The sequence below is a fragment of the Lissotriton vulgaris genome, chromosome 1_1 (genome assembly GCF_964263255.1).
Source record: "Lissotriton vulgaris chromosome 1_1, aLisVul1.2, whole genome shotgun sequence".
In the NCBI taxonomy this organism is placed as follows: domain Eukaryota; kingdom Metazoa; phylum Chordata; class Amphibia; order Caudata; family Salamandridae; genus Lissotriton; species Lissotriton vulgaris.
In genome coordinates, this window is record NC_141685.1 from 324,521,425 (window position 1) to 324,547,707 (window position 26,283).

The window sequence follows — 26,283 nt, forward strand, 5'->3', positions numbered from 1 at the left end:
CCCCCCCCCCAAGTGGTAGTTTTGGTCCCCCTTGTCTTGACCCAGTTGTCTGCCTTCTTCCCCAATTCTTGAGAACGGGGGGTGGGGGGGGCAAGGTCTGCCAAGTACTGATGTAATTTCTCAGGAACACAATTATTCAACAGATTCTCTTCCATAATGTGTTGAGCCCAAAGCCCTCAATCAGGGTGTACTTCATTAGGTCAGAACTCCGCATCTGACTCAGTGTCAGGAGCCTATCCCTAAACTTGCCTGAGAACAGCTCCAAGAGAAGAGATCCCCAATACCTCTTGTGGAGAGGTCTCATTTTACAAGTTCTCTCAAAGGCTGTAAACCACTTGGTCATATCACCCTCTGAATATATGGGAACAATCCCTTTGGGGTCAACAATCCCTCCTCCCTAGTTAAAATGTTACTGCCACCATGTCTAGGCCCAATCTCAGCTCTTTGATGCTCTATAGCCAAGCATTTTTCCTAGAATTCTATCCTCTTGGCTGCTTTTGGAAGATGCAGATCTTCAGTCTTTATTTCTGGGATACGGTTAGTGTTCCCAGTGGGACTACTGCTGAAGTAATCTATTTCATCCTCTTCAGGATCATCTTAACTGCTGAAGTAATAGACTTCATCCTCTTCAGGATCATCTTAACCTTCCTCAGTGGGGTTTTTTCCCCAGTGCCAAGGTGCTTTAATTTTCTGCAAACAAATTATGCTGGCTGTCCAAAACGCATACTAAGTAGTGTTGCATTTAAGAAATGCACAAATTCAATTTGTGAAATGTTATTTTAAATCTAAAAAATATATGGAACTAAAGGAGAAATGAAAAATATATATCTTAATCCCATACTTTTAATACATGGAAGAGTGTGAACATACATACGTATACACACATTCATATTTTGGTAGGTCATGTTTACCTCGCTTTCAAAGATACCAAACACTTGGAAATGCCAGTAGCACAAGACTAAAAGCAGAATTTCAAGAACTTGATGACAAGCTTCTATTTAGCTGGACAGGTTGTGGTGAGTGGGTGTTTAATTTGGTCCAATGTTTGATGAAATAAGATTATAGGAATACATTTTTTCCCCATTGATACCTGGAGATTGGCAGTCTACCATTAAACAGAAATGGACACCACATGCGGTATTATCATGGGATTCTCAAACATGTTTATACCACACAGTTTAAGATAAATGAACATGACAAAAGAAAAAATAAAATCATGCTTGGAGCTCAGGGAGTCATAGGATACTCACCCCTCTTGTCCATGGATGCAGAAGCACTTGAGCAGCACTAAGTCTTTCATTCGCCTCCCGGACCAAGAGCTTGGAGATCAAATCTTTAGCACCGCTAGAAATGCCAGCCCAATCTTTCTCGGGGAACTCATACTTGCCTTCTTGGATGCTTTCAAACAGTTTGTTCTGTCTCAAACAAAGTAGGAATATGTGTTGGGTGGGAATGATTAACAGAGGCACCGATTGCAAAGGTACAAGAGGCAGAATGTTCATGTAAATTATCAAATGAGGACGCAGTAAAAATATTACAACGGCATAAAGCGATACAAACCAAGCATTCACAAAGAAATGTATAGTGATGATTCGGATGAAGTGATAGCTTTGCTTTGTAGTTTATGCACAGACATTGTACATGCAGTGCCAGCACTTTATTTATATTTGACATTTGGCAGTGTAAGTCTTTGGAGAAATTAAGTCTTCAGATGCCTTGCATTACTTTCGAATAGGACACTGAGCAAGGGGCTCAGACTTTAATGCATGCGATGTAATGGGGACAGTGGGATAGTGTGTGTAGACTGCTGCCTTGACCCTTTGAAACTTAAACCTCAAAATTGGCAAAGCTTGATCTGACCCAGATACCAGACATTTTGTCAAACAGCAGACTAAGCTTTTTCAGTTTTGATCAATATTGAATGACACTATGTGGCTAAGACCCTGGCAGCGGTTCAGTGTTAAGCAGTTGGATATGGTGAACAACCAGTGTGCCTGCTTACACAGCCTCCTCTTCTAGCAGGCCAGCGCAAGCCAAGCTGGACACCATACTCAAATCGGACTTGAGCTCTTAGTGGAGAAATTTGTTGAGAAATACTTAACCGGGTGGTACATCTGATAAAGTGTGATTAAATAATTTCTTCTCCAGTTTAAGTACTCAGAATTTGTAATATTATACATGCCAATGGAAAGCTCAACCAATGTAATAGCACACTTAATTTCAGTAAATCATACAGCAACCTTCAGGTAACAAGCAATGGCATAGCCAATAGGCCTCCCTTTTGGGACCTTATAAGTATTTAGTTATGCAGCACAATATCCTTGGTGCAACAATATCAACTGTTGCATGGGTAAACACTTATAAGCCCTAAAGCCTATATGAACATTCTAACTACTTTTCAGAAGGTATATTGTAATCTACTAGAACAAGAACTAAACTCAGGGAAGCCATCTAAGATTACTGCAAATCATGCTTCTTTATAAGGATAATTAGGTGGGGATCCGCATATTCAACAAACAAAAATACAGCCCTTGCTGTAGAAAGGGTGGCAAGTGGGGAGGTGCTTTTGCAACCCTACTTTTCAATTTATACATATCCGAGTGTCAAGTGAAACTGGGGAAGATTAATTTTTAGACAAATTTGGGAAAGGACCATTCTCCAGGTTTACACAGACTCCCTTCATCACAAACTTACCCTCCTTTAGACAAGATATGAAAGACATAATGAACACACTTGCCAATGTTCACTGGATGCCAGGCATGCTGACGGTTCACATTGATGTCATAAACTTACCCTTCTATGAACAAGAAACGCAAGTTATGCTACTGGTTACCATAGATGTCTGCACACTATGCACATACAGTCAAACAAACAGGCATTAAAGTGATAACTCTCTTCGCCAGAAAGCAACCCTGTTTGAACATATATGCTGATAAAAATTAACAAATGCTGAATAACAATGTTAGTCTACACAACAAGTTTTGTATAAGCATAAAAAGACCATAGTAGTGGGTTTCAGATTTGCCACTTCCTATATGAACCGCTTTAAGATGTGGTTCTAGTAGGAGGTTCAGGTATCACTTGCAGAAGCCTACACATTACAAACTATTTTGGGTTAAGATACACGAATCATGTCATCATGCTCTTGACTGGTTCTACCTAAATATTACGAGATTTTCACTTTTCTGAAGGACGTTCCATTTAATGTAAAATTCACAATGCATTTAACCAACAGGTGTATTGAATGTTTGGGTGTTGCATTCTACATGGGTTAACAAACGCATAGCAGTACACTTTGTTAGCCAACATAATGAAACTCGTTACTACACGCAGGTAGTGTCCATCCAGCAACACACATCTCCTCTATCCACTTGGGAGAAATTAAGACAATCAAGCAAATTTACAGCGAGGGTGAAGACTTTAAAACCAAATGCTACATTGAAAAAAATATTTTTGATAGCGGCTAACCTGAACAGAGGATCAAACAAGAAAATAAGAACTGCAAGAAGGAACCCTTGAACACCTCCAAACAGAACGAATTTCTGGAAGACCTGCCCACCCATCTAGGGGGACTGTCCATTTTAAAAGCAACGTAGTTACATCCCGACCTGCCGGCTACTTACACTGGGGTCTGTAAATTCAGCTCAAACCCTTTTGTTCTTCATGGACCTCTTGGAGGAAAACTACCTCTGTTGAGAAGGTCTGTACTTCTGGGTCACGTGACAGCCAATCCCAATGCTATACACATTTTGAGTCATTTGGGCCCGAGGAAGACTAGTAATATGTAAAGTGTGCGGGGACTGGTGAACTGTCAGCACCTCAACCAATCGTTAGTGTGCTGATTCAGGTCCTAGTGCTCCTGGGAATAGACTGTTAGTTGATGACGGTGCAGGAGGAGGCGGTGGTGGGAGGGTGTTTGGTATGTGCTTCGTAGTGCGGTGATATTAAGTGATTGTTTAATGAAAGTGAAGTTCGCATCATCTGAGATAAGTGGTTAGCAGTTTGGGTGTGTGAAATAATTCGCCGGAATTAGCAGAAAGGCTCCCCGCCCCTGTGAATTCAAGGACTTTGAGATCTCCTTGGAAAGCTAGTACAAAAAAACAAGCACAAAATAATTTGGGGGCATTAAAGTCCACTGAACGTGTTGCTCACTTCTCTTTCCAAACCTATGAAAGTTTGAGTTTAAAATATTTATAGAGCACACGTTCACCTGGCGGTTTCATGGGTCTATAGAGTACTGAGCCCAGGAGGACAGGAAGAACGAGGGGAGATGGAGAGAAGCAGTTTACGGAGAGAAGGCTTGTGAGAAGAGAAAAGTTTAGCGCCTTACGGAAGAGTGTATATTGGGTGCACGATCTGAGGTGAGCGGGGAGAGAGTTCCAGAAAGAAGGGGCAAGTGTAGAAAATTTCGTGCCTCCCCACTTTTTGCGCTTAAAGCGAGGAACTGTCAACAGTTGTTGGGAGGATGAACGTAGTTCCCTGGTAGGGACGTAGGCTTTGAGTTCCGAAGAGATCAAGGCAGGGGCTGCGCCGACCCGGGCCTGAAAAGTGATGCAGTCCATCTTGAACGGAGCTCGTTCTCGGATAGGGAGCCAATGTAAGGACTTTAGGAGGGGAGTGACGTGGTGGGATTTGGCCAAGTTGAAGACCAGGCGAGCAGCCTGGTTTTGGACCAGCTGTAGTCGTTTCATGCTATAAGCGGGCATGCCGCAGTAAAGGGCGTTGCCGTAGTCTAGGCGAGAGGTTACCATTGCCAGGAATATGAGCTGGAGGGCAGGGAGAGAAAAAAAAAACGAGACTTTGCGGATAGTGCGGAGTGAGAGAAAAGAAGGACACAACTAGACTAACTAGGGAGGGCAGGGTGAGTTGGTCATTCAGCTTAACCCCAAGAGTTTTTACAGAAGACGATGGAGAATGGGGGGTGGGGGACCTAAGGAGGGGGCCAGAAGAGAGGTCCAGGGATTGGAGCAACCACCTGTCAAAACCAGCTCCGTTTTGTCTGGGTTTAACTTCAGGTGGTTGTAATTTATCCAGTCCCGGATGAAGATCATAACAGACTGGAAATTGGACATGGACTCGGGGGATGTGGATAAAGAAAAAATAAGCTGAAGGTCATCCGCATAGTTATAGACTGAGACCTCCATCTGTTGAAGGGCAAAGATGAGGGGCAATGTACAGATTAAATAAAAGAGGGGAAGGGAAGAGCCCTGGGGAACCCCGCATTGTACTTCGCGGAAGTCCGCCGAGAAGTCGCCCAAGCGCACTGCCTGGGTGCGGTCTCTCAGGAAGGAGGACAGCCAGACCAAGGCAGAGCCTCCAATCCCCGCAGCCCTGACACGGGAAAGTAAGATGGAGTGGTCAACCGTGTCAAAGGCGGCAGAGAGATCGAGGAGGACCAGGGTATGGGGGTGGTTAGTGTCTATACCCTCTCTGAGGTTGTCAAGGACCGATAGCACCACGGACTCCCCGGAGTGTGCGGGGCGGAACCCAGCCTGACGGGGGGCTAACACCCTGTTCTCCTACACAAAGGTACTGAGTGCTCTGGTCACATGACGCTCCAGTACCTTCCCCAAAAAGGGCAGTAGTGAGATGGGGCGGTAGTTGACAAGAGCGGTGGGGTCAGCGCCAGGTTTTTTAAGGATAGGAACGATGGCCGAAATTTAAGAGAGGGCTGCACACAGGCTGAGTAGATCTGCTTCAGGATGAGAGTAGGACAGGGGTCCAGAGGGGAGCCTGATTTGACCATAGGCAGGAAGGAGAGGAAGGACTCTTCTTTCAGAAAGGGGAAGGAGTCAAGGCGTGCTCCGACTGACGGTGTGGGGGGGGATGTTTGCTTTGATGTTAGAGATTTTGTCCAGGAAAAAGGTGTTGAGGGAATCGCATAAGTCCTGGGAAGAGGAGGGTTTGAGGGTAGCTCTGTCCGAGTAGGCGAGATTGTGCACGATGGAGAAGATTTCTCTAGGCTGATTTTCGGCAGCCAGGATTTTAGAAGAGAAATAAGCATTCTTGGTCGCCAAGATTGATTTTTTTGTACAAAGCGTGAAGGGGTGAGAGAAACTGGAACACATCGCTGGAAATTTAACAAGACTTGCAGCAGAGTGGTGTACGCACGCCAGGGTCAAAAGCAGACATGTCAGTAGCCACAAGACGTGTGGCAGAGTGGTGCACGCTCGCGTGAATGCAAGCGCTAGGCCAGCCAAAGTGTGGGGGTAGCCCTTTGAAAACACCTACTAAAATGTCTCGCAGCACATGCGCTGGCTCAGCGAGACCTAAAAACATCTCCTATACTCATCCAGGAACAGGACGGAAGGACAGCAGAAACTTCTTTGGGTTTACACATATACCAGGTCATGACATTTCAGGAATTTGAGGCTCAATACACAGCTGTCAGTGAGGAGTTTGCTTCTCCAACCTGGAACCCCAATTTAGCCCAAAAGGGACAATTGCAGAAGGAAAAAGGTCTTTTCTACTTCCTTCAGGAAAGTACTCCAAAACACAATGCCAGTGTGACATAGAAAGGTACAAAGACGTTGCAAGAGGATTTTTCTGATCTTTTACCTATCAAGCACTATTTTGCATAAATAGATTTACCCCCTCCCCTCCCCCCCCCCCAACACACACACAGTTGCCCTCCATCTTTAAGTATTGGAATAGTTTAGCCTTCAGACACTTGGGTGTACAGTTCTGAAGAGCTGGAAACTGAAAATAGTCTGACCGATACACAAACCCACGTTTATTTTTCCCCATAATTTACCATAAGAAACCTAGTCTGTGTGACTATCCCAAATCGGTTAGCGGATGTATTGCAAGGCAATCAAGTAGAAACCAAACACGTTCTTGTGTATGAACATAGGTCAGTATGAAAGGTTTGCAGTTTTTTCAGTGGCTGAGGTCTTAAAAGAAGCAGACGCCCTCCAATTCAGAGTTAATTGAAAACTATTACTTGTACAAGATATGTTCAACGGGACAGAACTCACATTAGTTTTGAATGCACTTTACCGTTATATTGGAGGGCTGAATAAGGCTAAATCTAAAAACAGTAGTTATTTGGCAATGAAGGCTTCTGTACACTGCACAGTAGTGCTAGTAGGCAGATTATTGCACTTGATGTGCATCATGGTACTGGGTAGGTCACCACTCCTAAGGGGTATTCACTTTTCAATCCAGATTTTTCTGCTTCAATCTTTAATCCTGTAGAACCTTAGGCAAATTCATTCAATAGGGATAACAGACTCAACTCTCAAAATGCATTGGGATGTTAATTGGAAGCTCAGGACTGAATCATGGCATCTCATTTGAGTCACTATTTTGAAACTAGTGTGACATTTTTAAATACTCCTGCTAAAAATCTGTAGAAATTACCTGGCAAACTCTGCAGACTTCTCCTCTGTCCCAGCCACAGTCGGTCCCACAGTTTCCAATAAAGGGAGGATAGCCACTAAGCATGATGTACAGAATCACTCCTAGGCTCCAGAGGTCGCAACGCTTGTCATAAAAAGTTGCTTCGTCAGTAAACACTTCAACCACTTCAGGGGCCATATATTCAGCAGAGCCACACTGAAATGAAAAACAGATCAGTCATGACTTGAACACTGCAATCTGGTCTCCAATGCTAAATTCACTTACCACAGCTTTACTAAGGGCCAGCTACAATACCAACTCTGGCAACGTTGGTTCCCCAATCCATAGCCTCCAAGAATTACAAAAGGTCAGGCAGCCCCTTAAAACATTGAAGTGCAGAAATTACACATGTACCACCATTCACAGCCATAGCACGCAAGACTGAACATAACTGGGCTAAAGCTAATATTTTTTCAAATAGCCTTTATACTGTCCGGGATGTCCAAATCTTTCATATGCTCATCTTCAAGGAGCCCAAACTGAATTCACCACCCGGCTATGAATGGTAGCTTGAGGTCACGGCGGCAACATGAGCATCACACCATCTAACAAATACAAGGAATATCCAAGGAGGCTCTGGCAGCAAAAAAGGAAAGGCATTCTAAGCGTGTTATATCTATATAGTCGCTATAAAACAGAGGTCACAGGGATCTATAGTCCGGAAAAAAACGTAGAAATTCAATGGACAAAAAACAAAAAGGTTACAGAGACATAGTAGGGCTCAGATTTCACTCGTACAAAACCACAGAAATTCAGCAGCTTTAGTTAACTTAACCAAAACTATAACTAATGCCCCTGCATTTTTTTTTTATACGAGTGAAGTCTGAGCCCAACGATAAACGTCTGTAACCTTTGTTTTTTCAGTGAATTTCCACGTTTATTTTAATTCCATTTTGTAACTATAACGCCCCTGTAACCTTTAGTTTTTGTAAGTGAAAGTCTATGGTATTTAACTAGTAATTGTGTTTGCAGAGTAGTGGAGAAAGGGGGCGGGGCCTCCAACCAGCTCTCAGCAATTCTGCTGAGTGGGACTTACTGGAGATAACCGGAGGGCTTCTTGTTCTCTTGGGTGCTGAGGGTACTTGGGAGCCTTCATCCTCCAACAAGTAGCGCGCCAGGAGGCACATTTGCAGAGTGGCAGTGAAAGGGGGCAGGGCTTCCGGTGACCTCTCCAGACTGCTTTATTAGGGAAGGGCTTTATATTCCAATAAGGACTCCAAGTGGTACCCCCACACCACTTCTACTGGTAGGTCTTGCTGACCACCAGTTTTTATCACTTAGTGAAACATACCCCACTCATTGTTCATTCGTTCTGTCAAGTTAAACTGGCCATTCCTGGTCCTGAAGACCAGCTGTGCCTCTGTTGCAATCAGACACATTCCTGGTTCGAAACGTAGACGTATCCAGACAAGCCATACCCTGCGTTCTCCACCCCACGCAAAACAGAATTCACAGGGGGTCAACTGTAGGTTTGGGTTCAGGGACGGATGTCTATTGATTCTAACATTTTATATACGGTTTTGCATAGCACTGTATATTATCTTTACGCTAAAAGCCCGTCACTATTAAATCACTTATAAGTCACATTTGTCGTTCCAGCTATGAATATGTTCTTGTGACAGCCTTACATTGGAGTAAAAAAGAAAAAAAAAAGTAAAATATACCCACTTTTTTACTTAATCCTCGTGCGTTTCTTTTTTTAATTTCTGTACATTTAATGAAGGAACTAAGAAATTGTGGACCCGACCGAACCACCTGTAGTATATTTATTAGGGAAAGGGGCAGATTTTAGCCTTTAAACCTGGCCATTAGTGATGAACTCAAATATCCCCCTCCCCGCTCGACCCTCCCAACCCGTATTTGGTCGGAGGCCCCCCATTCCCCAGGGCCTGCCCATCTTTCTCAGGGCAGGGCAACCCACTCCACTGTGGGACTGCTGGGGGACCCTGAAGGCCCCCCACAGTCCCTGCCAGCTCCCCACCTCCCTATGGAGCCAGCATTGCTTTCAGAAATGGGGCGCTCCCTATGTCTGAAAGAAATAAGCAATTCTGCTCCACTTCCAGCAAGCGAGAGTTGTTTGAAGCAGAGTGTTTGCCATGGCTTGACGGGAGCAGTAAAGCTCCTGCCAAGCCACAGGAAACAGCTATGTCCGGGGGGTGGGCACCCTGGGACAAAGCAGGAAACAACCCTTCGGGTGGGGGTTGGGGGAGGTAACCAGGGCCATCAATGGTTCCAGAAGGGAGAGCTGTGCTGCCCACTCCCTTCTTTACTTAGGGCCAGAGGGGAGATGCGCCGCCGCCCCGTGCCCCCCCCCCAGAGTTGTTTAAAAAATCTTTACGAGCATGCCCTCTGGACCTTTCGGGAATCGGTGAAGCAGATTAGTTGGCTGACATTTCAACCAAAATTGTTAGAGCTCTGCAATTCCCTTCACAAGCTAGTTATTTTCCACGAAGTCGTCACAGCCACAGAAATCACCAGCTGTATTTTCTTAATTTTCTAAACAATTACACCAAATAAGAAAAGCCGAACCTGCGTAGCCAAATCTACCTTTGACAAATTTGGTGCAATTCAGTCGAACTGTCAGGCTGTAAGCATGTGGAGAAGTCCTAGGGGAATTAACATGGCAAACCCCTTTTCTGACCCTCCCTTTTTGTCTGCCTGTGCTTGAAGGATCACCCCGACACTTTCCATGCACAACAGGACTTACTATGACACGATTAGGGGGAATTTATGGAGATTTGTCAAACACCGTCAAAAACACTTTTCCTATGGAAACATGGCCCTAACTAGAACTACCTACTGGTGCCAGTAGGTAATTACAGATTGCAAATGCTACTTACCAGTATGCATCTGTTCTTGGCATGTAGGGCTGCTGACATTCATATCTGTGCATAGATCGCCACCTAGTGTTGGGTCCGGATGATTGCACATTGTTGTCCTGGGAGAGTCTTCGAAGTATCACGAGATAGGTGGCTCCTCCCCTGGACTACAGTGCGCATGGGCATCGACTCCATCCCCAGATTGTTTTTAGCCATTGTGGCCGAGATGGAGTGAACTTAGTGAATGATGACCATGCCATGAAATGATATGTAAACACTACAGCTGCTACAGGCGCCGGGGAGGAGGGCGGGCGATATGAATGTCAGCAGCCCTACATGCCAAGAACAGATGCATACTGGTAAGTAGCATTTGCAGTTCGAGGCATGTGGGCTGCTGAATTCATATCTGTGCATAGAATACATAGCAGTCCCTCCATTAGCGGCGGCCGCCCGTGCCAGCTGCAGCAGTTTGGAAAAGTGTCTTGAGAACAGCCTGCCCTACAGCTGCCTGCTGTTTAGAGTGCACGTCTACACAGTAATGTTTAGTAAATGTATGCGTGGTAGACCATGTGGCTGCTCTACATATGTCCTCTAAGGGAATGTTTCCAAGGAAGGCCATAGAGGCCCCCAACTTTCTGGTGGAGTGGGCTCTCGGTGGAATTGTAAGAGTGCGTTTAGCCTTCGCATAACAGATCTGAATACATTTCACGATCCACCTAGCAATACCAGCCTTGGAAATAGCGTTACCTTTGTGGTGTGGCGCAAAGGCAACGAAAAGCTGCTTAGTCTTTCTAAAATCCTTGGTCCTATCAATGTAATACATTAGGGCCCTTTTAACGTCAAGGGTGTGGAGCATCCGCTCCGCCAGTGACTCAGGATTTTGAAAAAACACCGGCAACTCAATTGTTTGGTTTATGTGGAACAGACACAACCTTGGGTAGAAATTTAGGGTTAGTGCGGAGCACTACCCTGTTAGCATGAACCTGGAAGAAAGGCTCTTGGATTGTGAGGGCCTGCAGCTCACTGACCCTCCGTAGCGACGTAATTGCTACTAAGAAAGCCACTTTCCAAGTCAAGAACTGAAGTTCGCAAGAATGTAGTGGCTCAAAAGGAGGACCCATCAGTCTTGTAAGAACCACATTGAGGTTCCATTCTGGAGCTGGTGGGGTCCGTGGTGGAATGACCCTTTTGAGTCCTTCCAGAAAAGCTTTGATAGCAGGCACTTTGAAAAGTGAAAGGTGCTGTCTATTCTGGAGGTATGCGGCCATCTCAGACAGGTGAATGCGGATGGAAGTATATGCCAAATTACACTGGTACAGATAGAACAGGTAACAGATGATGTTCTGAATGGAAGCATCTAGCGGATTAATGTTGTGGTTTGCGCAATAAATGACAAACCGCTTCCATTTGGCCGCATAACATGCTCTAGTAGTGGGCTTTCTTGCCTCCCGAATGAGGTCCATGCAATTGGGAGGAAGGTTAAGGTAGCCAAACTCTAGGACCTCAGGAGCCAGATCGCCAGGTTGAGCTGTTGCGGATCCGGGTGCTGAATGTCGCCATGGCTCTGCGTCAGAAGGCTGGGTGTGAGATGAAGCCTTTGATGCGGTACCACGGAAAGTTCCAGAAACGTGGTGTACCACGGTTGGCGAGCCCACGTTGGAGCAACTAGGATGAGAGTCATCGAGTGCTGCCTGAGCTTGCGCGCCACCAGCGGTATCAGGGGTGCTGGGGGAAAAGCATACGCAAATTTGCCTGACCAGTTCATCCATATCGCATTGCCCTGCGATTGCGGGTGTGGGAACCTGGCGGCGAAGCTTTGGCATTTTGCGTTCTCCCTTGTGGCGAACAGGTCTATCTCTGGATGACCCCATCTTTGAAAGTACGGCTGGAGTACTGATGGATGTATCTCCCACTCGTGCATTTGGTGGCTGTGCCTGCTGAGCAGGTCCGCCATCTGATTGTCTTTGCCTGGGAGGTGTTCTGCCATGAGGAAGATGTTCCTCTGAATGGCCCACTTCCACATGCTCTGAGCCAGATGAGACAGCTGCGGAGAGTGTGTTCCTCCCCGTTTCTGAATGTAGTACATGGCAGTCATGTCGTCCGTCCGGATCAACACGACCTTGTTGCACAGATGTACTTTGAACGCCTTTAAGGCCATGAAGATCGCCATCAGTTCTAGCACATTGATGTGCATCTTCTTCTGCTGTAGTGTCCATAGTCCCTGCACTGTGTAATGGAGTACATGCGCTCCCCAACCCTGGAGAGAAGCGTCCGTCGTCAGGATGATCTGCGGCACAGGCTCTTGAAACGGTCGGCCCTTGCAAAAGTTTTGTGGATTCCACCAATGCAGAGAGTTGTATGCCCGACCGCTCACCAACACTAGGTCTTTCAATTGCCCGTGAGCCTGAGTCCACTGACGTGCTAAGCACTCCTGAAGCGGACGCATATGTAGTCTCACGTGTGGGACTATGGAGATGCAGGAGGCCATCATGCCTATCAACAGCATGAACACTCTTGCTGGAAGCGAGTGCTGAGGTCTGAATCTTTGGATCAGCCACTGAATGCTGTCGATTCTCACTGAATTCGGCTGCGCAGTGGCCGCCAGAGTGTTTATGGTCGCACCCAGATACTGCCGCATGTGGGCGGGCTGGAGATGGGATTTTGGGTAATTCAGTGAGAACCCCAGATCGTGCAGAAGGTGAATGGCGCGGGACACGTGGTTGGCGCACTGCTGGTCCGACTTTGCTTGAATGAGCCAGTCGTCCAGATAGGGGTAGACGTGGATGTTCTGACGTCTTAGATGCGCCGCCACCGTTGCTAGGCACTTTGTGAAGACCCTGGGCACTGTGGTGACCCCAAAAGGCAGAACCTTGAACTGGTAGTGCTGGTTTTGAATGGTGAACCTTAGGTATTTTCTGTGTGAAGGATGCAGGGGAATGTGAAAGTATGCATCCTTGAGATCCAGAGTCGCCAGGAAGTCCCCTTGCCGAAGCAGTGGGAGAACCTGCTGCAGCGTGAGCATATGGAAATGTTCTGAAAGAATGTACAAGTTGAGAGGCCTGAGGTCTAGGATGGGTCTGAGGGATCCGTCCTTCTCTGGAATTAGAAAGTACAGGGAGTAAACCCCTGTACCCCTTTCCTGCAGAGGAACGAGCTCTATTGCCCCTTTTTGCTGCAGCATGACGTTGACTTCCTGCTGCAACAAGTGCAAGTGCTCGCCGGACATAGGACGGCTTTTTGGAGGAATGTTGGGTGGAGTGGATGTGAGCTCCAGACAATAACTGTATTGGATAAGAGATCTGACCCACCTGTCCGTGGTGATGGACTTTCACACGGGCAGGAACTGCTGGAGTCTCCCCCCGACTGGTGTTGCGTGGTCGGGGGGCAGTGACAAGGAGTCACTGTTTGCTGGCGGTGGAGGACCTGGAGCTGTTATTTCCACGTCCTCCGCCTTTGACGTTGTTGCCACGGTATCCACCCGACCCTTGTTGGTATATGAGGATTGGGTGTTACTCTTATAGAATTGCGTGGATTGTGACGCTTGACCCCTTGAGGCGCCTCTGTTATTGGAGCGGCGAAAGGAACCACCCCGAAACTGCTGGGACTGCAGGGCACCCATAGATTTAGCAGTGTCAGTGTCTTTTTTCATTTTTCCAAGGGTGGCATCCACTTCTGGGCCAAACAGGTGGTCTGGATTGACAGTTTGGTTTAGGATGGTAGTTTGAATGTCTGGTTTAAAGCCTGATATTCTGAGCCATGCATGTCGGCGCAGTAGAACGCTAGTGTTTATTGCTCGTGAGGCGGTATCAGCCACATCCAGAGCACACTTAATTGAAGCATTGGTGATAAGCTTCCCCTCCTGAATCAACATTTCAGCTGCCTCCTTATACTGATCTGGTAAGTGCTGTAGAAGGGTCTCTAGAGTGTCGTAGTGTGCCCTGTCGTAGCGTGCAAGTAGCGCCTGCGTGTTGGATATGCGCCACATATTGGCTGCCTGCGCAGCAATACGTTTCCCCGAAGCCTCAAATACTTTTGATTCCTTGTCTGGGGGAGGAGCATCACCCGTAGTCTGTGAGTTGGCTCTTTTGCGTGCGTTGGAGACAACCAAAGAGTCTAGTGGCAACTGTCCTTTGATATATGTTGGATCAGTGGGCGCTGCCTTGTACTTCTTGTCAATACGAGGATTAATGACTCTTGCCCGGGTGGGCTCCTTGAAAACCTCTGGCGCATGTTTTAGCACTCCTTTGAGCATTGGCAATGTCTTAACAGTTTTTTCAGCCACTGAAAAGGTGTCAAAAAGAAAATAGACGTCCACTGGGTCTGCATGGAGATAGACGTCATGATTGGCTGCAGCTCTTTCAATTAGAGCGTTGAAGGCCGCAGAGTCTTCTGTTGGGGAAGTCTTTGCAGCAAAAAGCTGTGGCTCCTGTCCCGAATGAGGGTCCCCAGGGTCGCCTCCGGCAGACCATGGCTCAGTCACATCCTCTTGGTCTGAGTAAACTGGATAAGCATACTCATCCTCATCGTTTCCATCACCCTCATCAACATTAGAATGAGTGGGTGAGAGTTCCTGACTTTGTGGAGATGCAGGCTCCATAGGGGCAGATGCACCCGCAGAGTCCAACTTCTTCTTAAGTGGGATGTGGAAATGTTCCAAAGCCGGCTCCGGGGTGATCTTCCGTTTAAGGAGAGAGAGAGCTTGCCTGTGTTGGCGTCGATCACCTCTCGACGCTCCTCCTCCGCCAGTGCTTGGTGGCGCGGGCTTGGAACCACCAACGATGCCTTTGGCGTCTAAGTCAACCTCAAGGGCACTCCGGCCCCAGGTTTCGCAGTGAAAGCCTTCGGCGGTATCTTCGGCGGCAACGTGAAGAGGATCGGCGTCTGCGCCTTCGCCGGTTTCTGTAGAGGCTTGGGCGGCACAGTGTCCTTTGGCTCGACCGCCGCGGGCCCCTCCCGAATACGCTGAAGGGACTCCGTGACCTTCTTGGTGAACGAGGCGGAGGGACGGACCGGCTCGAGAGAGTCTTCCGAAGCCGGGTTCGGGTCGGCAACCAAGGACGCAGTCTTCGGAGCCGACGCAGCTCCCCCCTTTGCCTTGTCAAGTGGAAGCGGTGCAGCCAGAGACTTGGGGTCGTCCGGTCGCTTCTTTGGGGCCTTCTTATGGTCATCGACCTTGGCGTCGATGCGACTCTTTAGAGCATCGACCAACTTCGGCGCCGACGCAGCCGCGTCGGGCGCCTTCGGCTTAGACACCGTAGTCTTCGGATCGGCCATTTTGGCGTGGCTCTTGATCTCGACGGCCATCTTGGATTTCTTCGGCGCCGAGGCCTCCGAAGTCTTCGACCCAACCAGTGCGACTTGCGGTTTCGATACGGGTGGCGTCGACACCGATGGTTTCACTTTCGGTTTCTGCACCGGGAGTGGCGCCGTATCAATGTCCGTGGCCGGGCCGGAAGGTGGAGCCGTGGGACGGGTATCAAGGTCTTAGGTAAGGCCCGAAGGCAATCCCTCGACCTGGGCCTCATAATGGCGGATGGCCCCGGAGTCAGTCTGAGGAAGCTCCTCCTCAGAGCTATCCTCTACGGTGGCAATGGCCCCGTCGTCCCCTACCTCCTCGACGACTTCCTCGAACTCCTAGTCTTCCGCGTCGTAGTTTCTCGACCTCCGACGCCGGGTTAGAGTCCGAGATATTCTGGACGGTGTCGTCGTCAACATCCTCCTCGAAGATGTTCGCTGGAGGGGGTGCCGAACTCTGGGCCTGCAGTCTTGCGGCCCGGCGTAGCTTGAGAGTCTTCTTCGACCGGAACTTGGAGCAGGCCATACACTTGGCCTCGTCGTGGTCCAGTGACAAGCACTTATTGCACACTGGGTGCACGTCGATGTGCGGGTATTTTGAGGCACACACCGGGCACCTCTTAAATGGACTTCGTTCCATGATGAATTAGTCTGGAGCATCGTGTAGGCCCGTCCGCGCCGAAAGCACGCGGAAGGGTAGTAATGGTTCGGAGCCGATGAACAAACAAACCCGAAAGATAGACAATACCGACGCGAGTCCTAAAGACCTTTTGGTCTCAAGCAAAGTAAGTTAAACAATTATCGATTCCGACAGAGGGAACCGAAACACATCCGAACCCAATGGCGGAAAAAAACAATCTGGGGATGGAGTCGATGCCCATGCGCACTGTAGTCCAGGGGAGGAGCCACCCTTCTCGTGATACTTCGAAGACTCTTCCAGGACAACAATGTGCAATCATCCGGACCCAACACTAGGCGGCGATTTATGCACAGATATGAATTCAGCAGCCCACATGTATCGAACCCATACATTCAGTATTTCTATAGCTCTAACAAAGCCAAAAGGCAGCGAACACTGTACATGGTTTAAATCAAGCATTAAGTCAATACTTAATAGGAGAGGAAGAAGGGTTGTGGACTGCTAGTACATTGTGATGTACTGTTCTTTAAAATAGACGAGTCTACAACTCTCCAATTTGGAGCAGTGTTGGGGCAGTCCTAATGGACAAGGGAATGGGGTTCCTGATCCTGAGTGCATAGATGAAAAAGGCTTTTTTCCCCTCTTTACACGGCTTTACAGTGTCCTGACTGCGGGGGAGCAGAGAACGACCAGAGATGGATAGTGTCTCTAAGATAAGCAGGGGCCCGGTCGTGACAGCTTTAATAACAGCTGGTTTTGAAGATGGTGAGAGCTGGCAAACGAAGCAACGTGGTTCCATTAGAGTGGGGAGTGGTGTCGTGAGAGGATATTTCTTAACACCGTGGATAAGATGTACTTCAGCATGTAGGATGCCTTCAAGGGGTGCCGGTGTGGAATTTGGGAGGGAATTACTACTGTCCAGATGCAAGAGCACAAGGGCTTGAGCAGCTGTTCAGAAGTGGCTTTCTGAAAGAAACAGACTTTCTTTTGAAGAGAGCTGGTACCAAGTGATCTTTATTTTTGACAACGAGTACCTTGATTGAGAGGTTAATGTTCAGGGTGAACCCAAGTGACTGGGCATTAGGGGAAAGATGGTGGTTCAAAGCCCTCAGGGTTCAAGTCCTTGAGCCAGGTTTGAACTGAATCTTGTATGTTGTTCTTGGCAAAATAGCAGGAATTCTGTGTTAGTTGGTTGAGCTTCAGGTAGGTGCTGGACACCCAGGCCTGTATGATGCGCAACAGTGTTTGAGGGCATTGCAGCTTGAAATAGAGACTTCATCAATATGCCAATTATACACCACTCAATTTTGATGTTATCTGACAGTAGAGGACCAGGAGGTATCATGTAAAGGTTGAAGTTAGCAGGCGACAGTATTGAACCCTTGGGACCTACATATGTGATCGGGATCTTTTGTGACTTGGAGGTTGAGTCATGGTTGTCTTCAAGTCTATGTCTATCCAATCCCTTGCCTGATCTTCAAGCAGCATGCAACTCTAGAACAAAACCAGACAATTTTGATAGCTCCAATAGGAGCTAGTCAATTTTGATAATCAAATGCAAGGTTGAGTGGCCTCAGCTAACCTACAAAGTGCCACTGCCAAGTCCAACATCAAAACCACACATTACAGTTGTCCAGAGCGTATAGTGTGCCAAACTGTTAAGAGTCTATTCTATGGTGCAGTAGAGGCAGCTTTCAAAACCCCGTTCACAATCAGACTTCCTCCTTTTAATTGGAGCAGTGTTTTGATGCAAAAGAAAGGCTGCTGCAAGTGCCTTAAATGCAACTTTTCCTTGAAGCTAGCAAGACAAACAATTCAAGTTGGTCTTGCTGCTATTCCCAGGCATGACAGGCAGACCTTCAGCCGGTTAAATCCACCCGTCAAAGCATTAATAGGCAGATTCTGGTTTAAATCTGGCAGGAAAACGTCCCTGGCATGGTATCCAAGCTAGCAAAGAGTGGGTTTGTTGAAATAGCATTCCAAATAAGAGAACCATATTGGTTTTGCTATGAGAATACATTTATCAAAATAAAAAAATAAAAAAACACATTAAAACCGAAGACCATGTGTATTCCAAATGTGCAAAAAAAAAACTGTCCATCTCAAAGAATTTGCTTTTTACGACATTTCCGCCAAACCACATAAGCCAAAAAACAAACAGATTAGCAACAACTAAATCCAGGACGATTAAAGATCAGATTTTTATCCTATGAAAAGCCGAATTAGAAAATCCAATGATTAATAAAAAAGGAGTAGTTTCTGTCCTGTAACTCCAGTTCTGTAGAAGGGGTATCTCTGTTCTAGTCTAATCTAGTGAATAGTCCCGCCCATGTGCGTGGACCCCGGAGCAATCAAAAATAATCTCTTAAGGTACCTACATCATTGTTTGTGACCCAAAAATAGGAAGATCGCCTTTGTTAAGAGTGATTCCATCTGAGCAGTAGCAGCCATGTACAAAGATGTACATCTGATGAATACCGGCAAGGAAGTAACATATTAAATCAGACTCCCCTTAGTACAGCACTTTGGTCTAGACCTACAGAAAATAAATCAAGTGTGTAGTGGTACAAGTAGAAATCGATACAGCTTTGTGTAAGGTGATCTATTTTCTAGCTCACCTGTTAATCGTTAACTTTGCATTGATTAAAGCATGTGGAAATATAATCAAAGCTGGAGAAATAGATACTACCTGCAGTTTGCTAGAATTTACATTTTAGTGAGTTTGTCCCACAACTTCCCCTTTCTCAGTTTTCTTCCAACATATACTATAGACATGTGCTTCACAAGTCCAAGGTAGACTAGTCTGGTTGAATGGTGTTCGGGGCGAACCTTTTCATTGGCTACAATTTTGGCCTCAAAGAAGGATAGTTTGCATTCATGAACACGCAGGACTATGATTGGGAATCGTTTCAACCACAGTGTAAATTGCTAGTCTGTCCACAAGAGTGATTTTGCAGATTAATTTAGGAGACCAACACTAGGGAACTTTACTTTTAAGCAAGTCATTTCCCTTCTGTGCTTCCAGATTGGACATCCTGTGCTCTGTTATCGAAAGAGTACTTGGTAAGCAACGAACATGTGCACCTGCTTTCTATGCCTCCGGGCTCTTTGGTATGCCAGAATGGACCACAGACACTTGCTGGACCCTCCAGCTCTACTACAAATTTTCACTGGTGCACATGTTGCGCTAACTGAAGGAAACAAATGAAAATGTACTAAAGTGCAACAGCTACCCCACCGAGGGAGTCTTGGCACTAGGAAAGCTGTAAGGAAGAACAGATTGTTAAACAGGAAAAAAAAAAAAAACAGCTTTTGTTTCACCATTTTTCGATAGACAGCCCTTGATGAAGATAGACGTACATCAATGAGAACAGCTTACACTGTTCCTTTGCTTTCCAAGTGAATGTTTGCAAACCTTACTCTAGAACCAATCAACGAGCACTCCTAGATCTTAAAACGAATAAGATAGTAATAGCTTTTGCAAGTAGCCTGGTCATTCTCTCTTTAGGGCTCTATAAGTTGGACCCAAGAACTTACATAACACCCTTTTGAAGTGGGAAGTCAATGTATGTCACAGTCAGAAAAATACAACGGCGTTTAAGTACTCAGAATGTATTTAATTTTATTTAAGATTTTTGTAGAGTGCTTAGTAACCCTTGAGCATCCCAGCGCTAGAACCTAGAGAATCAAGAGGGAGCAGCAATGGAGGGGGAGGGGGGATCATGGGAAAAGGAGGGTTTTTAAAGTTTTCCTGAAATGGAGAATGTTTGGTTCAGTTCTTAGTTTGCGAGGGAGACTGTTCCAGTGCTTAGCTGTATTTACCGAGAAGCGGCGGCCCCCAGACCTGGCTTTTTTCACTCTGTGGACCGTGATGAAGTTCTCATAGTTTGACCGGAGTGATCTGGGAGCGGTGTATGGAATAATGAAATTCTTGAGAATAGGTGGACCTTTGTGAAGGAGTTTATGGGCCAGGCAGAGGGCCTTGAAAACCACCCTTTCTCTGACTGGAAGCCAGTGAAGTTGCTTCAAGGCTGGTTTTGCTGATGATCTTGCTGGGGTGTTAGTTAGAAGCCGGGCAGCGGCGTTCTGGATTCTCTGTAAGGTGTTAAATGTGGCTTCAGGGGCTCCCAAGTAGATTGCGTTGCTGTAATCTAGCCTGGACAAAATGAGGCCCTGGATCAGCAGTTTCCAGGAGGTAGGGGGTAGCAAGGGGAGCACCTTCCTGCATGCCCTGAGAAGTCCAAAGCATATTCCCGCCGTTCTCTTTGCCTGGACTCTGATGGTCAGATCTTTCTCGAGCCATACACCCAGGCTCTTAACCTCGTTTTTGGGAGACGGGGGATCACCTAGGCAGGCGGGCCAGATGTCTGGTGACAGGGAGGGTTCTTTTTGTCCAAGCAGCAAGATTACGGTCTTGGACCCATTAAGCTTGTGTGGAGGAGTTCATCCAGCCATGGATTTCCGTAAGACAGCCGTGAAGATTGGAGGGTTCTTGGTTGGGGTGGGATAGGGTCACCACCAGCTGGGTGTCAGCGTAGTTAATAATCGTCACTCCAAACGGGGTGACCAGCTCCTCAAACGGGGACATATAAACGTTAAATAACGTTGGACTAAGTGATGAGCCCTGCGGTACTCCACAACGGAGGGGGACCGCAGGGGTGTGGCTGTCGTTGTCCCAGACTTGGAATGAGCGGCCGTCGAGGAAAGAGGCAAGCCACTTCAAGGCCGTGCCCTTCACTCCTGTATCTCTCAGACGCTGGATTAAAACCTGGTGATTGACAGTATCGAAGGCCGCACTGAGGTCCAGGAGGATCACTGCCACTGATCCTCCAGAGTCCAAAATGCTTCTGGCCTTCTCCACTGCTGCCAGGAGGGCGGTGTCGTTGCCCTGGCCTGGGCGGAAGCCTGTCTGGGAGTTCCTGAGCAGGTTGTTTGATTCTAGGTATAGGGATAGCTTTTTATTCACCATTTTCTCTGTGATTTTGCTAGATCCTGGGAGGAGGGAGATTGGCCTATAGTTGGCTAAATCCTGGGGTCCAGTGAAGGTTTTTTCAGAAGACCTTTAACACCTGCTTTCCAGCTAAGAGGGACTTCTCCCTGCAGTAGAGAGGCGTTGATGAGAGCAGTGAGCAGAGGGATAATAGTGGGGGCCACTATTTTGAGAAAGCGTAGGGGGATCGGGTCGCAGGGGGAGCCACTCTTGATTGTGGCCAACGTCGTGGCTACCTCTTCTGAGGTGACTGGACCGAAGGTGTCGAGAGAGGGAGCCGAGGAGTCAGCGGGCCGACCGTGACAGGGAAGGAGGCTGAAGCGGTCTTTGCCTGCGCCACCGCTGTCGAAAGATGGTAGGGAGGCAAGAATTTTTCGTATTTTCTCATCGAAGAATGTTGCTAGCTTGATGCATTTGTCTTCCGCGGATTTAGGGTCCATGGGTTTTACTGGGGATCAGGGACATGCAGAAGTTCTTTTAAGATAGCAAAGGTTTCTTGGGCGGAGCAGGATGAGTTTAATTTTTTCCTCAAAAAATGAACTCTTGGTTTTATGGCGAGCAAGTTTGTAAGTTTTTAAGGAGGACCGGAACATGTCTTTCTTGTCTACAGATTTGTCTTTCCTCCATGCGTGTTCAGTTCTCTTGCATTCCTTCCGTAGAACATTAAGTTCGGGGGTGTACCAAGGGGAAGGGTAGATTCTCTTGGTGCGTTTGAGAGTGCTAAAGAGACTAAGAGAGGCAGGGGTTGACGGCACCGCCCTGCTTTGGTTCCAGTCCTACCTGCGAGATAGGAAGCAGGCAGTGTCCCTTCCCCCTTTTCAATCCGCCTTCTCCCCAGTCCCCCATGGGGTGCCTCAAGGCTCGTCCATCAGCCCCATTCTTTTTAACGTTTACCTTAAACCTTTAGTCACATTAATTAAATCCCACAGGCTAAAAGCTATAAACTACGCAGATGACACCCAGCTCATCCTCTCTTGGGAGGGGGGAAGAATCAATCCCTCTAGAATAGTTTCTAGACTGCCTGAGAGACACAGCTGGTTGGCTGCATAAAAACTCCCTCCTCCAAAACCGAGGTTCTGTTTTGCGCTGGAAGCCGGATTCCTCGCCTGTTCCCTACCGAATTTTGGCCCCCGGAAGCCCCAGAAAAACAGAAAACCACAGCCGGTTACCACTGTCCGCAACCTAGGTGTCATGATGAACAACAAGCTTAGCATGGAAACGCAGGTCGCAAAAACAGTGTCCACCTGCTCGGCCCTACTGCGTTCTTTACGCAAGATCATGCCACTTCTTCCCGCACAGGCCCGAGCGTTAATAGTCGGGTGTACTATTCTTAGTCGCCTTGACTATTGCAACGCATTGCTGCTCGAGTCCCCAGCTGTACTGTTAGACCGACTCCAAAGAGTCCAGACGGCCGCCGCCAAACTAGCCCTTGGCTGGACCAGGAGATCCTCGGCTACAGCAGCTTTAGCCGAGCTGCACTGGCTCCCTTTGAAGCAGCGCGTAGCTTTTAAAGCACTCTGCCTTGTTTTTAAAGCACTACACGGAGTCGGACCCAGATCCTTGCAAAACATGTTCACCTGGTACACCCCTACCAGAACTCTCCGCCTCAGCCTGCCTTGTCACTGTACCAAGATTCAACAAGGTCAGGACGGGGGAAAGATCCTTCAGAGTGGCAGCCGCAAAACTTTGGAAAAGTTTGCCTTTCGACATGCGCCAAACCTCGCAACTCCTTCCATTCAGAAAGCGGATTAAAACCTGGCTTTTCCCTTAACTACTTCTCCGACAACCCGCTCCCAGTTTCCCTTTACTTACCACCTTAGGAGTAATCTCCCAGCGCCAGGATACCTGCTAGGTGACAGATGCGCTATATAAAATGTTTTAAATAAATAAGAACGGGGTAGGAGGCAATCCAAAGATTGGGTAAGCCACGCATTAAATTCAATGTCGGCAGTTGTGGAGTTCTGAGTGGGAGAGGGGATGGATTCCCTAATGAGTGCCCATTCTTCTGGTATAAGTTTGTGCCAGAACAAACCAGGCAGCTGCATTTTGAACCACTTGCAATCTCTAAAGAGAGTATTTTGGCACGCCCAAATACAACCGGCATTTACAATGTAATAGGTGTCGCAATGAGATTGTTTGGAGCTATTGGCATTGAAAATGTTATGGTTTTTTTTCCTTTCGTGAAGCATTAATCAAGTAATGGCGTTCTAAATGGCAATGTCTTTTACCCACTGTTGACCCGCGCAAAGCATTTTTAATATTATATACAACAAAGCCATAGTTGTTGCTTGTTTATCTTGCACAACTACCAGGCAGCCACATGATGTATTTGACGTACTTCAAAGTGGAAAAGCACGACTACAAGTCCCAGAATGCACAAGCCTAGCGCACCAGTGACTTGTAAGGTGAGTAGAAGTCTCCTCGTTGCCGGGACCCAGTGGGCCCAAAACTAGTTTTCCAGTCAACAAATTGATGCGGTGTGAGGTGTGTCTTTTTTAGTATTCCTCCGCAGAACTAAAAAAAAAAGGTGGGCTGGCGCCCAGATGTAGGCCACGTCCGGAGCATGAAACACCATACGTCCACGATGATGGAAATAAAAATAATAATTAACCCCATTAAAATTGGAATGTGCCTTTATTTTTAGCCAGTGCTTAATTTGAGCTGGTGTTTGCAAACTGTTGTGTGTGCAAAAGAGTGAATTGATAGAGTAGTAACAGCCCGCCACTGTTTTCCTTGGGGTTTGTGTCCTAATTATTATATATAATCCACTAATGACGAGACAGGAAGTGACGTCACACGAAGAGGTGCTAGGTCTTTAAAAAATATTGGCCTACTTTACAGAAACATTAATTTAACAATCACAAATAGAAAATGGAAATTTTTGGTTTCACCTTTATAAAAATCACTATTTTTTTCCACAGATCAAAGGTACAACTGAGGTTTGAAATGAATGAAAGTAATACTTTTTTAGACAGATATGTGGAGCTCATACATTAATGTTTTACAAATACGCCTATCGCATTTAGTTTAGTCACTAAAGCAGTTCTAAAAAATGTAAACTTGTTAATTTGTCCTAGGCTGGCGTTCTTAAAACGAACTGCAAAGCACAAAAGTGCTTCATATTTGTACTTAGTTTGATTTTCACTGGTCTACAGCGTGCACACTGTGCCCGGGTGAAATGAGGATAAAAATGCCCCTTGCCCCCACGGACTCCCGTATCCATCGCAGCATCCTGCAGGGGAATGAGGTCTAATTCCAGAAACGTGGCGACAACCTAGTGCTTTAATTAAAGTCAATTGTAACCAAGCAGAAAGTTCTGTTTTCAGATGCCACATAGCGTACAGAAGCATTTCTACTCACATGGGTTCCATGGAAGGTGGTGGTCTCAGCACCGATTCCAAGGGGTAGACGGTCTCGGCACTGATCCCAGGGAGGGGAAGGGTGGTCCCAGAGCCGTCCAGGTAGGGTGGAGTTAAGCCAACGAGGTGTGAGTGGTCACAGCACGGATTCCACGGATGGCAGAGTTACCTCAACCAGAAGACTCTCAGTCCAAGACCTCTGAGCGCATAAGACCTCCTCGAGCCAGAGCGCAGACTGCTCCTCCCAGGCTTGCATGGGAGTGAGTGGCGCGGATCACTTGCACAGCGCTCCCCACGCATCCACCTGCCCAGCAACTTGGCCCATCAGAGGGACCACAGAGCAGTCAGTGTGTGAGAGGGGAAGGTTCCTGTGGCACAGGGCAGCACACCCAGTTCTGCTGCACATGCCCTCCACAGGACGGCTCCAGCTGCGGTGGGCTCAGAGATGTCCCTTGGCCCCTCCCTGGGCTGAACACGGTCCCCTCCACAGCTGTGGGCAGCAGGAGAGGTTCCATAGGATGACTGTACACTCTAAGACATGTGTTAGCTCGCACTGCAGACATTCCATACCTTTCCGTGCCTCAGCGCTGGCCAGGAAGGGAGCTAGTTGATAGTCCACTCATAATGAATGAAATGGAGAATGAATGAAATTTGATTTGTATAGCTCTTAACTACCCTGAGGCCTCCTAGCGCTGATGGGGCGGAGAGACAGTTGTGGCATGCTACAGTGGGATGCTGAACAGGTGAGTTGAGAAGTTTTCGGAAAGCCAACATGTTGGATTCCTCTGAGAGTAAAGGCCGGAGTTCCATAGATTGGACACATTTAGGGAGAAGGAAAGTCCACCCCACCTGGATCATCGTACTTTCAGTGAAGTGGCAAGAAAGTCTGAGCTAGACCGAACACGCCTAGTGGGGTGGTAGGGGGGTGACCAAGGACTGCGGGTGGCTGGGCCTGATTTCCTCATGGCTCTATGGACCAGGCACATGGCTTAAACTGTATCCTAGCCCGGATAGGAAAGCAGTGAAGATGCCTAAAGGCAGGTTTCGCAGTTTGTCTCAGAGGAATCAGGAGCAGCTGGCGAGGGTCAATGCGCCCGCTCCAGAGATATGTGCGCAACGCACATTGGTCTATATGATTAAGTACAACCTAACTTAAATGCGTGTGTGCCGGAGGAAAAAAGCAGAGCCCCAGTAGTGGCCTCCACAACAGGAAGCAGTGTCCCAGCAGTGGCCTCCTAGCAGGGTGCATTACTCCAAATGTGGTCTCCTAGCAGGGTGCTATGCTATAGATGTGGCCCGCCCCGCCCCTTGTTGCAAACAGTCAAATTTCACACTTTTATTGGTTAGCAGGAATTTCCATTTTCTTGAACAACAAAGACATCATGCGCCCAATTACTCACATTCTACAGGAGCAAGCCAACAACCTTGTCACCCCTGCAGTGTTTGTTTCCTTTAATGCACAGCTGACAAATTAGGAATGCGACAATCCACTGTTGACGGACAGGGGGTTAAACCAGATAAAAAGGGATAATTGGCGGGTCAATCCAAAGGACCGAAGAATAAAATAATATTTGTGCAGGAATGTGGACATTGAGAGCCATTGCATTTGTGCATGCTCTATTACATTATTCTAAAGCACGGGATACCCTTTGTATTGGTTGTCAGCTACTGAATAGTTTGAAAGCTGTGAGCAACAAGTTGCAAATGCAGCAAACCGGGACCTAGCCACCTTCTTCCATTTCAATATGATTTAATGCAGGCGCTGTGCCCGCACAGCAA

General features: G+C 47.2%; 1 protein-coding gene across 6 annotated transcripts in view; it reads right to left on the reverse strand.

Moving 5' to 3' along the window:
* MKNK1 (MAPK interacting serine/threonine kinase 1) overlaps positions 1–26,283 on the reverse strand; it is a 237,830-nt gene that overhangs the window by 59,270 nt on the left and 152,277 nt on the right. For all 6 annotated transcript variants that reach the window (XM_086952367.1, XM_086952369.1, XM_086952372.1 and 3 more), the window contains 2 exons: positions 7,363–7,557; positions 1,251–1,415 (listed from right to left, as the gene is read on the reverse strand). In XM_086952367.1, the coding sequence (XP_086808493.1) occupies positions 1,251–1,415; positions 7,363–7,557 (360 nt within the window). The remainder of the gene's footprint in view (positions 1–1,250; positions 1,416–7,362; positions 7,558–26,283) is intronic.